General features: G+C 44.8%; 1 protein-coding gene across 2 annotated transcripts in view; it reads right to left on the reverse strand.

Moving 5' to 3' along the window:
- LOC116410226 overlaps positions 1-13,227 on the reverse strand; it is an 83,502-nt gene that overhangs the window by 29,999 nt on the left and 40,276 nt on the right. For both annotated transcript variants that reach the window (XM_031900343.1, XM_031900344.1), the window contains exons 5-7: positions 10,963-11,409; positions 8,677-9,057; positions 6,545-6,850 (exon numbers count right to left, since the gene is read on the reverse strand). In XM_031900343.1, coding sequence (XP_031756203.1) covers positions 6,545-6,850; positions 8,677-9,057; positions 10,963-11,409 — 1,134 coding nt within the window. The remainder of the gene's footprint in view (positions 1-6,544; positions 6,851-8,676; positions 9,058-10,962; positions 11,410-13,227) is intronic.

Here is a 13,227-nt window from a genome sequence, read left to right on the forward strand (position 1 = left end):
TCTGTAAAGGGGAAGAATAACCCCCTCCTCCCGTGAATCTATACCCCTTTTAATACAGCTCAATACCCTGTTTGCCCTTGCAGCTGCTGCCTGGCATTGCTTGCTACAGCCAAGTTTATTATCTACAAGGACTCCAAGGTCCTTCTCCATTATGGATTTGCCTAGTGCAGTCCCATTAAGGGTATAAGTGGGGGCATATTTTTACATCCCAGGTGCATGACCTTACATTTATCCACATTAAATCTCATCTGCCACTTAGCTGCCCAGATTGCCAGTTGGCCAAGATCCTGCTGCAGGGATGTCACATCCTGGATAGAATTGACTGGGCTGCAGAGTTTTGTGCCATCTGCAAACACTGATACATTACCCATAATACCCTCCCCCAAGTCATTTATGAACAAATTAAACAAAAGTGGACCCAGTACAGAACCCTGAGGGACCCCACTGAGGACCTTATTCCAAGTAGAGAATGTGCCATTAACAACCCCCCTCTGTACCCGATCCTGTAGCCAGTTTTCTATCCATGTGCAAACGGCTTCACTAAGACCAATAGACCTTAGCTTAGAAAGCAGTCGTTTGTGGGGAACGGTATCAAATGCTTTGGCAAAATCCAAATAGATTATATCTACTGCATCCCCACTGTCCCACTACTGCCCCCCCACTGTCCCACTACTGCCCCCCCACTGTCCCACTACTTCCCCCCCACTGTGCCACTACTGCCCCCCCACTGTCCAGCTTCTTACTTACCTCATCATAAAAAGCAATTAAATTGGTCTGACATGACCTGTCCTTCATAAAGCCATGCTGATTACTGCTCATAATGCCATTCTCCACTACATAATTTTGAATGTGATCCCTTAACAAGCCTTCAAATAACTTGCCCACCACGGATGTCAGACTTACAGGCCTATAATTGCCAGGCTGAGATCTTACTCCCTTTTTAAATATGGGAGTGACATTCGCCTTCTTCCAATCCCTAGGTACCATACCTGATGAAAGAGAGTCTGAGAATATCAGAAACAAGGGCCACTGCAATTCTGCCCCTAGCTCTCTCAGTACCCGAGGGGGTATTCCATCTGGCCCAGGTGCCTTGTTTACATTTATCGTGTGTAACCCTTTAAGCACCATATCCTGTGCCAACCACTGTGTAGTTGGAGCTGAGGCAACAGTGCAGCTATTGGGTGGGACTTGGCCCACTGGCTCCCCCTACTGTATACACAGAAGAAAAGAACTGGTTAAGCACATCTGCCTTTTCTGTATCCGCTGTAACCATATTGTTATTATAACTCAATGGGGCCACACCCTCAACCTGCATCTTTTTACTATTAATATACTTAAAAAACTTTTTGGGGTTAGTCTTGGCCTCGGCCGCGATGCGCTCCTCATTTTCTATCTTTGCCTTCCGGATTGCTGTTTTACAACACTTGTTATAGTGTTTATATTCATTAAACGCAGCAACTGTCCCCTCTGACTTATATTTCTTAAAAGCTTTCCTTTTTCTCCCTATTAACTTCTTTACCTCAGAGTTAAGCCACATAGGGGGATTCTTAACACTTCTACTTTTTCTTATTAATGGAATGAATTGAGAACAGTAATGATTTAATATCATTTTAAATGACAACCATTTCTGCTCTGTGTTTTTATCAGAAAACATAATGCCCCAATCTATGCCCTGAAGCGCTGCCCTTAAGGAGCTAAAATTTGCCTTCCTAAAATTCAGTGTCTTTGTTGCCCCCGTGTAAATTTGTTTCCTGCACCAAACATCAAATGAAATAACATTATGGTCACTATTACCCAGGGGTTCAACCACTTGCACATTTGCTATACGTTCTGGGTCATTAGAGATCACTAGATCTAGTATAGCAGGTTCCTGGTTGGCTCCTCAACACCCTGTGACATAAAGTTGTCATGCAGCAAGTTTATAAACTTGTTCCCAGTTACTGTCCTGGCAGTACTATTGCCCCAGTCAATATCAGGGTAATTAAAATCCCCCATTATTATCACTTGCCCCAAACTAGCAGCCTTTTCTATTTGCAACAGGAGCTGGGCCTCCTCCTCTTCGCTTACATTAGGGGGGCTATAGCATACCCCTACAATTAGTTTGGTAGATTCTTTACTATCTGTGAGAAGCTCAACCCATAAGGATTCAGCTCCCTCTGTTACCCCCATCACTTCCTCCCTAATATTTGCTTTTAATTCCTGCTTAATGAACAGACACACTCCTCCTCCTTTTCTATTGCCCCTGTCCCTCCGAAACAATGTATACCCCCCAATATTAACTGCCCAGTCATGAGACTCATTCAACCAAGTTTCAGCAACACCAATCACATCATATTTCCGCTCCAACACCAGTACCTCCAGCTCTCACATTTTACCAGTCAGACTCCTTGCATTGGGAAACATACATTTAATACTGGTTCCGGCGTGAGAATGACGTGTAAACAACTTATGGGCCTCCCTGCCATTATCAGTATCCCGAAGCAAGTCTCCTCCCCCATTTTCTATCCTGTCTCCCACAGAATTTCCCGCTGCACCCTCCTCCCCCTGGTGTTCGTTTATTTATATAACACCAGCAAATTACACAGCACTTCATAACAAATTTAAACAAATAGGGATCTTAAAAGTTTAACAAACAAAAGGTATACAGAGCAACAATAGGGTCAGACGGCCCTGCTCGCAAGAGCTTACAATCTACAGGGGTTAGGGGTACATTGAAACAAAAGGAGTGTGGATACTGATTGATTTATGATACATATATAAATGTCTGATAAGTTTAGATATATTGAATATACTTCTATAAACTGACGGGTCTTTAGGGAGTGTTTGAAGGTTTGGAAGGAAGGGGAGAGTCTGACAGGTTGAGGCAGAGAGTGCCAGAGACAGGCAGAGAGTGCCAGAGACAGGCAGTGTATTTTGGGATTAGAGCTGAGATATAGGGAGGGGCTTCATTAGTAAGGGCTTTATATGTAATTGTTAGTAATTTGAATTTAATTCTACAGGAGATTGGGAGCCAGGGAAGAGATATGCATAGGGGAGTAACAGATGTGGAATGGGGAGACAGATGAATGAGTCCGGCAGCAGTGTTTACAGAACAGATTGGAGTTGGTAAAGGCGATGAGTTGGGTGCCTGTAAGGAGTAAGTTACAGTAGTCAAGTTGGGAGATGATCAGAGACTGGATGAGTATTTTAGTTGTGTCTAACTGAAGTGCGGGCATATTCGGGCAATGTTGTGCAGGTGAAAACGGCAAGATTTGGCAAGAGATTGGATGTGTGATATAAAAGACAGTTGGGAGTCTAAGATAATTCCTAGACAATGTGCCTGAGTGCTTAATTGAAAGGTGTTGTTATTGACTGAGTGAAACCTGAGGGACAGGGGAGGCTGTTGGAGGAAATAAAATGAATTCTGTTATAGAAGAATTCAGTTTCAGATGGAGCTGTGACATCCAGGTGGAGATGGGGGACAGACAGTCTGTAACTTGGGAAAGGACAGAAGGAGGGAGGTTGGGAGTAGAGAGGTAGAGTTTGGGTGCCATCAGCATAAAGGTGCTACTGTAATAAGTTTCCCTAGAGAAGTTGTATAGACTGAAAACAGCAAGGGGCTAAGACAGAGCCTTGAGGAACCCCAACAGAGAGAGAGAGGGAGTGAGGTGGGGGTAAAGTTTGAGAAGGCAACTTTAAAGAAAAGGTCAGAAAGATAAGATTTAAACCAAGAAAGAGCAGTGTCATGAACACCAACTGAGTACAGAATGTCTAGGGGGAGTGTCAACCATGTCAAAGGCTGCAGAGAGATCTAGGGATTAGTATGGAATAATGGCCTTAGCCAGGAGAAGATGATTGGTTACTTTGGTGAGAGCAGTTTCTGTTGAGTGTGTTGGACAGAAGCCGGATTGCAGGGCATTGAGAATGGAGTTGCATGGGAGATGCTGGGCCAGCCAGTTGTAAACAAGCCTTTCTAGCACTTAAGATGTAAACAGAAGAAGGGAGACTGGATGATATTTGATGGGGGAGCTGGGATCAAGGGAAGGTTTATTGAGGATGGGAGTGATTAGTGCTTGTTTATATGATGAAGGAAAAGTACCAGTAGAAAGTGAGAGGTCAAATAGGTGGGTAAGCACAGGGCTGAGTGTATCAGACTGGGAGAAGGGGGTTAGAAGGTATGGGGTCGAGGGAGCAGGTTGTGTGGTTTGAGCAGGGTAGAAGTTTGGAAACTTCATCTAATGTTACAGGGGAGAAAGAGTGTAAAGCAGATGTGAGTGAGTAACAGGGTAATGTGAGATTGTCATCCAATGGCATGTTCTGTCAGTTTTGTCCTTAAAGAAATGAGCAAGGTCTTGGGCAGTAACAGGTGGGGGATGCAGAGGGGGCACAGTTGGGAGTTAAATGTGGAAAATAGTTGCTGTGGTTTAGAGGAAGAGTGGAGATTAAAGAAGAGAAGTAGAGTTGTTTAGCTATTGATACAGCGTGATTGTAGCAGAGCATAACCTTAAATTGGATAAAGCCAGGATCAGTTTGTGACTCCTCCATTGGCTTTCAGCTGGTCTACTGGATCTTCTGAGGCACCACGTTAAGTTAGTGTGCCAGGCTTGGGGTTTAGCTGGGTTAGTGTGCCAGGCTTGGGGTTTAGCTGGGTTAGTGTGCCAGGCTTGGGGTTTGGCTGGGTTAGTGTGCCTGGGTGGGGTTTGGCTGGGTTAGTGTGCCAGGGTGGGGGTTTAGATGGGTTAGTGTGCCAGGGTTGGGGTTTAGCTGGGTTAGTGTGCCAGGGTTGGGATTTAGATGGGTTAGTGTGCCAGGCTTGGGGTTTAGCTGGGTTAGTGTGCCAGGGTTGGGGTTTAGCTGGGTTAGTGTGCCAGGCTTGGGGTTTAGCTGGGTTAGTGTGCCAGGCTTGGGGTTTAGCTGGGTTAGTGTGCCAGGCTTGGGGTTTAGCTGGGTTAGTGTGCCAGGGTTGAGGTTTAGCTGGGTTAGTGTGCCAGGTTTGGGGTTTAGCTGGGTTAGTGTGCCAGGGTTGGGATTTAGATGGGTTAGTGTGCCAGGCTTGGGGTTTAGCTGGGTTAGTGTGCCAGGGTTGGGGTTTAGCTGGGTTAGTGTGCCAGGCTTGGGGTTTAGCTGGGTTAGTGTGCCAGGCTTGGGGTTTAGCTGGGTTAGTGTGCCAGGCTTGGGGTTTAGCTGGGTTAGTGTGCCAGGCTTGGGGTTTAGCTGGGTTAGTGTGCCAGGGTTGAGGTTTAGCTGGGTTAGTGTTCCAGGTTTGGGGTTTAGCTGGGTTAGTGTGCCTGGGTTGGGGTTTAGCTGGGTTAGTGTGCCTGGGTGGGGGTTTAGCTGGGTTAGTGTGCCAGGGTTGAGGTTTAGCTGGGTTAGTGTGCCAGGTTTGGGGTTTAGCTGGGTTAGTGTGCCTGGGTTGGGGTTTAGCTGGGTTAGTGTGCCTGGGTGGGGGTTTAGCTGGGTTAGTGTGCCAGGGTTGAGGTTTAGCTGGGTTAGTGTGCCAGGTTTGGGGTTTAGCTGGGTTAGTGTGCCTGGGTTGGGGTTTAGCTGGGTTAGTGTGCCAGGATTGGGCTTTAGCTGGGTTAGTGTGCCTGGGTGTGGTGTGGTTTAGCTGGGTTAGTGTGCCAGGGTTGGGGTTTAGCTGGGTTAGTGTGCCAGGGTTGGGATTTAGATGGGTTAGTGTGCCAGGATTGGGGTTTAGCTGGGTTAGTGTGCCTGGGTGTGGTTTAGCTGGGTTAGTGTGCCAGGGTTGGGGTTTAGCTGGGTTAGTGTGCCAGGGTTGGGATTTAGATGGGTTAGTGTGCCAGGGTTGGGGTTTAGCTGGGTTAGTGTGCCAGGGTTGGGATTTAGATGGGTTAGTGTGCCAGGGTTGGGGTTTAGCTGGGTTAGTGTGCCTGGGTTGGGGTTTAGCTGGGTTAGTGTGCCAGGGTTGGGGTTTAGCTGGGTTAGTGTGCCTGGGTTGGGGTTTAGCTGGGTTAGTGTGCCAGGCTTGGGGTTTAGCTGGGTTAGTGTGCCAGGGTTGGGGTTTAGCTGGGTTAGTGTGCCTGGGTTGGGGTTTAGCTGGGTTAGTGTGCCAGGCTTGGGGTTTAGCTGGGTTAGTGTGCCTGGGTTGGGGTTTAGCTGGGTTAGTGTGCCTGGGTTGGGGTTTAGCTGGGTTAGTGTGCCTGGGTTGGGGTTTAGCTGGGTTAGTGTGCCTGGGTTGGGGTTTAGCTGGGTTAGTGTGCCTGGGTTGGGGTTTAGCTGGGTTAGTGTGCCAGGGTTGGGGTTTAGCTGGGTTAGTGTGTCTGGGTTGGGTTTAGCTGGGTTAGTGTGTCTGGGTTGGGTTTAGCTGGGTTAGTGTGCCTGGGTTGGGGTTTAGCTGGGTTAGTGTGTCTGGGTTGGGTTTAGCTGGGTTAGTGTGCCTGGGTTGGGGTTTAGTTGGTTGAAAATGGAAGGAGCAAGGATATTTAGAGCTGACAAAAGAACAACCTCACCTCCAGTCCTATCACCAGTAGGAATTAGATGAACATTTTAGCTTTTCAGTCCTGGAAACAAATATAAAAAGTAAATTGCTTTGAATTCTACTTACCCAGTTGTTTCAGTTCCCAGGAAACACATTTAGGATGTTGGAGACTCGGATGAGAGACCTCACACCGGAACCTCTTCCCAATGTCCCTCACACTGGGCCTGTATGTGGCACGGCTGGTACCATGGAACAGGCCATTGTCCTCAGGGATTATTTGGGTATTAGTTGATACCAAGATCTCATCTTCTTTATACCAGGAAATGTTCAAAGGTTGTGGGTAAAAGGAATGGATTCTGCAAGATAACTTGATCTCTTTTCCTACAGATATAATGTCAGAAGACGTCTGTATGGGATCCAGTTGTGGGACAGCTAAACATGAAGTGAATAAATATTTATTTTTGTTCAAAAACATAAGGACACTTCTTACAATACTGAGGGGTACTAAACCCTTCTGCACAGCACTATAATTGCACAATAAAACGTTTCCAAAATGTTCCCAAATCTCCACAAGCCCCGACTGCATTAATATGCAAAAGAATCCCCCAATGAGAATCCCAGCTGATGTGAGTAAATCCGGCTCCCTGTTCTCTGTTCCTGCAATTGGAGTTGGGAGCAATAAGCACAGTTTCCCAGCACTGAACAAGTCTGTCCCTTTATCCCCATGTCTGATTCCTGTGCCATATAATGACGGGAAAATGACATAAGTAGTGACTGCACCTTTTTTGCTCCCAACTCCAACTGCAGGAACAGAGAACAGGGAGCTGGGATTCTCATTGGAGGATTCTTTTGCATTTTAATGCTGCCAATGTGGGCCCTAGAGAGCTGGGAAAGTTTTATTGGGCAATATTGCTTTAAGAATCCCGCAGGGTTTAGTTTCCCTTTAAACCACAACAGTTACATATACAATGGTTGCCTTAAAATAACAATTTAATAACAGTATCTAGTAGAATTAAGTCTAAAACAACTGGACTTCTCTGAGTTTTTCTTGAAAACGTTTCACCTCTCATCCAAGTGGCTTCTTCAGTTCAAATGACCGGTAGAGAATTCCCTGGGATTTAAACCCTTGATGGTAGTACAGCCACAGACATCCAATTGCAATGTTTACATTGAACTTATTCAGTTAAGCTGGCCATACACGCACCGATACAATCGTACGAAACCTCGTTTCGTATGATATTCGGTGCGTGTATGGCATGTCGGCGAGTCGACCGATATCGCAGGAAGCTGCTGATATCGGACGACTCGCCGATCGGCCAGGTTAGAAAATTTTGATCGGGCGCCATAGAAGGCGCCTGACCAAAATCTGCCGTCAGGGCTGAATCGGCAGAAGGAGGTAGAAATCCTATTGTTTCTACCTCCTTATCTGCTGTTTCAGCCCTGACGGTGTGTGGCGGATCTGACGATGTTTCGTGCGACCGATGGTTGCACGAAACATCGTCAGATCGCCACGTGTATGGCCACCTTTAGATGTTGGCTGAAACTGACAGGTGTAAGAAGGTATAGGTTTAAATCAGTTTAAATAGCGGGGAATTCCCTACCAGTCATTTCAACTGAAGAAGCCACTCGGATGAGAGGTGAAACGTTTTCAAGAAAACCTCAGAGAAGTCCAGTTGTTTTAGACATAATTCTACTAGATACGGGAATCATGGGCTGGATGAATGAGAATCTTCATAAACATACAACAATTTAATAAGTTAATAAATGTTTAATAGAAGCTACTTATCTCTTTTTTGTTGATTTGTTTGTTGCAGTTGCTTTAACCAGTCACCCGCCTGTTATTAAACAGGAGAATCTACTACAAATCCATAATTCCAACCAGTTTATCATAAACACAAGTCCCAAAAATGGTCCTTATAAGAGGAAAGTTGTTACTGCCCAGATTCAAACCCACAGCTATAGATAATATAGGGCTTTTCCTTCTCACTATACCATCTGGTCTATGTCAAGAAAAGCTCTCCCTGTGCCTCTATAATATTATCAGTCAGTACCCATAATCCCAAGCAGCTACAGTAGCTGGTGTTCAAACTACAATTCCCAGCATGCCTTTGCATAGCAACTTAGAAACTTTTAAGACATCCATTTGTTTTGGTCAAAAATGAATCTTGCAGTAAGTGCTGTATTTGGCTGATTTCCAACCTGAATTCTATGTGACACAACGTCTAGATATAAGAATATTTGTTCCATTATTATATTACCTAAAACCTGCATTTCCATACGTTTCTCTGCCCTTTCCCCTGTGGCGTAATGGTGAGTCCTACAGACGTACTGAGCCCCGTGATCCCCCCTCACTGTGGGCTTCAGGGTCACGTTGCTTAGGAAGTAGTTAATGTGATCGTCTTCTTCTTCTCTATGTTCTCTCTCATTCTCCGCCAGCTGATGGGAATATTGGGGATCACAGATGTCGGTTGAACCCCGATCCCAGCTCAGAAGTTCTGTTTCCCGACCCAGTGGATCCACTTTCAGCCAAGTAACAGAGAGCGGCTTTGGCTTGAACCCATAGATGGGGCAGGTCAGAGTCACGGGTTCTTCATGGAGGATACGGAGCGGGGATACGATTTTGTAAATGTTTGGTTTTACTAAATGACAACGGAAAAGAACATTTTTAATTCCACATGTAAAAAAATGATTCCTTTGCACAAACATTTTGCTTTGTGAACATTTAATACTGTATAGCCTTTGGGAACTGAGAAAGCATTTAGTGACCTTTGGGGAATAAAATAGAACCTGTTACCTTAATATTATGCTATGTGCAATTAAAATTTGCAATATAATAATTATCTAATGAAGAATAATATTTTCTGAAATTAAATTTGTATTCTTATTTGTTAAAATTGCTTTCCTGTGCATGTCAAATTTCCTCCAAAGTGTTTTAAGCACAATTCAGCAGGAACAGCCCCCTAAGTTTGCTCATAGCCTGTACAGAGAGATACCATAAAACTATGGCACATAGGGATTCCTCTGTACTAAGCACAATTCAGCAGGAACAGCCCCCTAAGTTTGCCCATAGCCTGTACAGAAAGATACCATAAAACTATGGCACATAGGGATTCCCCTGTACTAAGCACAATTCAGCAGGAACAGCCCCCTAAGTTTGCCCATAGCCTGTACAGAGAGATACCATAAAACTATGGCACATAGGGATTCCCCTGTACTAAGCACAGTTCAGCAGGAACAGCCCCCTAAGTTTGCCCATAGCCTGTACAGAGAGATACCATAAAACTATGGCACATAGGGATTCCTCTGTACTAAGCACAATTCAGCAGGAACAGCCCCCTAAGTTTGCTCATAGCCTGTACAGAGAGATACCATAAAACTATGGCACATAGGGATTCCCCTGTACTAAGCACAATTCAGCAGGAACAGCCCCCTAAGTTTGCTCATAGCCTGTACAGAGAGATACCATAAAACTATGGCACATAGGGATTCCCCTGTACTAAGCACAATTCAGCAGGAACAGCCCCCTAAGTTTGCCCATAGCCTGTACAGAGAGATACCATAAAACTATGGCACATAGGGATCCCCCTGTACTAAGCACAATTCAGCAGGAACAGCCCCCTAAGTTTGCTCATAGCCTGTACAGAGAGATACCATAAAACTATGGCACATAGGGATTCCACTGTACTAAGCACAATTCAGCAGGAACAGCCCCCTAAGTTTGCTCATAGCCTGTACAGAGAGATACCATAAAACTATGGCACATAGGGATTCCCCTGTACTAAGCACAATTCAGCAGGAACAGCCCCCTAAGTTTGCCCATAGCCTGTACAGAGAGATACCATAAAACTATGGCACATAGGGATTCCCCTGTACTAAGCTCAATTCAGCAGGAACAGCCCCCTAAGTTTGCCCATAGCCTGTACAGAGAGATACCATAAAACTATGGCACATAGGGATTCCCCAGTACTAAGCACAATTCAGCAGGAACAGCCCCCTAAGTTTGCCCATAGCCGGTACAGAGAGATACCATAAAACTATGGCACATAGGGATTCCCCTGTACTAAGCACAATTCAGCAGGAACAGCCCCCTAAGTTTGCCCATAGCCGGTACAGAGAGATACCATAAAACTATGGCACATAGGGATTCCCCTGTACTAAGCACAATTCAGCAGGAACAGCCCCCTAAGTTTGCCCATAGCCTGTACAGAGAGATACCATAAAACTATGGCACATAGGGATTCCCCTGTACTAAGCACAATTCAGCAGGAACAGCCCCCTAAGTTTGCCCATAGCCTGTACAGAGAGATACCATAAAACTATGGCACATAGGGATTCCCCTGTACTAAGCACAATTCAGCAGGAACAGCCCCCTAAGTTTGCCCATAGCCTGTACAGAGAGATACCATAAAACTATGGCACATAGGGATTCCCCTGTACTAAGCACAATTCAGCAGAAAAATGTTGTGTAAAGTGGTATATTAAAATTGCATCATACAAGAGGCTTACTAGCAGGTAGTAAACATGCAAATAGGAATAACTATTACCTCCCCTGACCTCCAGCCGACAGGACACAGAGATGGGGCCCCTCAGGGCAGAGTGAGTGACCCTCACAGTCAGTTCTGCCCCATCATCTTCCTCTATGTCGGGGGTTATACGGATTGTGCACTGACAGTTGGAAAGTCGCTGATATTTACTTGTTGTTATTACAGGAACCATTTCCACTTGCAGCGCCCTCTGTGCCGGGGGCAGATATTGCACATTCCAAGTTCCCATTAACTCCTCTCTCTCTGGCTCTTGCACTGGGGCAGCGGAACCAGTTTGGGCCTCAGAATCCCAGGAGTAAATTTCCATCCTTTCTCCCCCATTTCTTTGCAAACACAATGTAATTCTGATGGGTTTGGGTCGGAAACCAGAGATCTGGCAGGAGAGAGTCGCCTCGTTCATATGCACCAAATGTTCCGCTCCGGTAATGGGAGAGAGTTTGGGGGGCTCTGTAACAAAGAAGAGGTTTAGGAAAGTCACTATATTGTACAAACCTTGAGTATTAAGTTGAGTTTTGTGTTTTAGTATTCAGGAGGATATTGCTGAGTTTCACAGCAGATTATACAACTAGGAAATTGTGGGAATTAGGTGGCAAAAAGCATCAAAAAGCCACGCGAACAACATTAGGGCAAATTTCCATTCAAACCAAGAAGTAGTCTCTTGTAATATGGAGAAAGCAATTGTGCTTTATGTACTACAGTGAGGAACATATGTATTTGAACACCCTGTGATTTTGCAAGTTCTCCCACTTAGAAATCATGGAGGGGCCTGATATTCACACTGTAGGTGCATTCCCACTGTGAGAGACAGCATTAAAAAACAATTTAGGAAATCACATTATATGATTTTTAAAGAACTGATTTGTATTGCGCTGCTTCACATAAGTATTTGAACACCTGAGAAAATCAGGGTTAATATTTGGTACAGAAGCCTTTGTTTGCAATTACAGAGGCCAAACATTCCCTGTAGTTCCTGACCAGGTTTGCACTCACTGCAACAGGGATTTGGGAGTGGGCCCAAAGTGGGAGAACTTGCAAAATCACAGGGTGTTCAGATACTTATGTTCCTCACTATAGTATATACACACAGCACATTTTATCCCCTGAGCACCCTCTAGTGGAGATGTTCCTACATTACAACAATGTATAAAACAGCAGTGGAGCTAAGTAGACACTCATGTGTTACAATTAAGTGATCAATGTGTATCTTTAAGTGTTAGTTGAACTGCAACACAATACCCTTATACATTTTAAAAAACATAAAAAATGAAATTAAAAACAAAGGCCAGGACAAGAGGAGAATAAGGGAGAAAGAGAGCAAAAAGTTTTTTATCTAAAGATTGGTCTTAAGTCATATTCTTTATTCAGCCCTAAAGGACTTAACGTTTCCAGTTTATGTATCCAGTAATCCTCTCTATATAGTAATTCTTTTAATCTATTTCCTCCTCTTTGGCTCAGCTATTCCAACAACTTGAAATTTAAGCTGATTCACTCTGTGTCCGCATTCAATAAAATGGCCTGCAACAGCCTGATCTATTTTTCCTGTGTTAATTGCTGACTTATGTTCTCTTATCCGTTCGCGAACCATTCTCGTCGTTTGCCCAATATATGCCAGCCCACACGGGCATTTGCCCAACATATGCCAGCCCACACGGGCATTTGCCCAACATATGCCAGCCCACACGGGCATTTGCCCAACATATGCCAGCCCACACGGGCATTTGCCCAACATATGCCAGCCCACATGGGCATTTGATGACATATACTGCATAGGTTGAGCAACACGAGAATCTCCCACGTAACCTGATAAAAATCCAGTATTTCAAATAAGTAAGAAGATAAAAGCACTAATCCAGGAAGCTATAAATCTGAAAGTGATTGATGGGAAATTGGCATCTTATCTGCAATGTGCACATCCCCTCACCCCTATCTTCTATGTCTTGCCAAAGATCCACAAAAGTTTAGAGCATCCTCCAGGGAGACCAATAATCTCCAGTGTAGACTCCATTTTGTCTCCAATTGCTATTTTTGTAGATAAAGTAATAAGATCTTATGTGTTGTTACACCAGTCCTATATTAGAGACACTAGTGATTTCATAGTGAAACTGTCGGAAGATATTGGTAATGTTGAGGACCTCTGGTTGGTCACACTGGATGTAGAGAGCCTCTACACCTCCATCCCACATGATGGGGGAATGGAGGCTGTCTCGGTGGAGCTAACAGAGGATGTCTCTATGGATGGTTCTGAGAAAAAGTTTGTGATTCAAT

The sequence above is a fragment of the Xenopus tropicalis genome, chromosome 4, assembly GCF_000004195.4.
Source record: "Xenopus tropicalis strain Nigerian chromosome 4, UCB_Xtro_10.0, whole genome shotgun sequence".
In the NCBI taxonomy this organism is placed as follows: Eukaryota; Metazoa; Chordata; class Amphibia; order Anura; family Pipidae; genus Xenopus; species Xenopus tropicalis.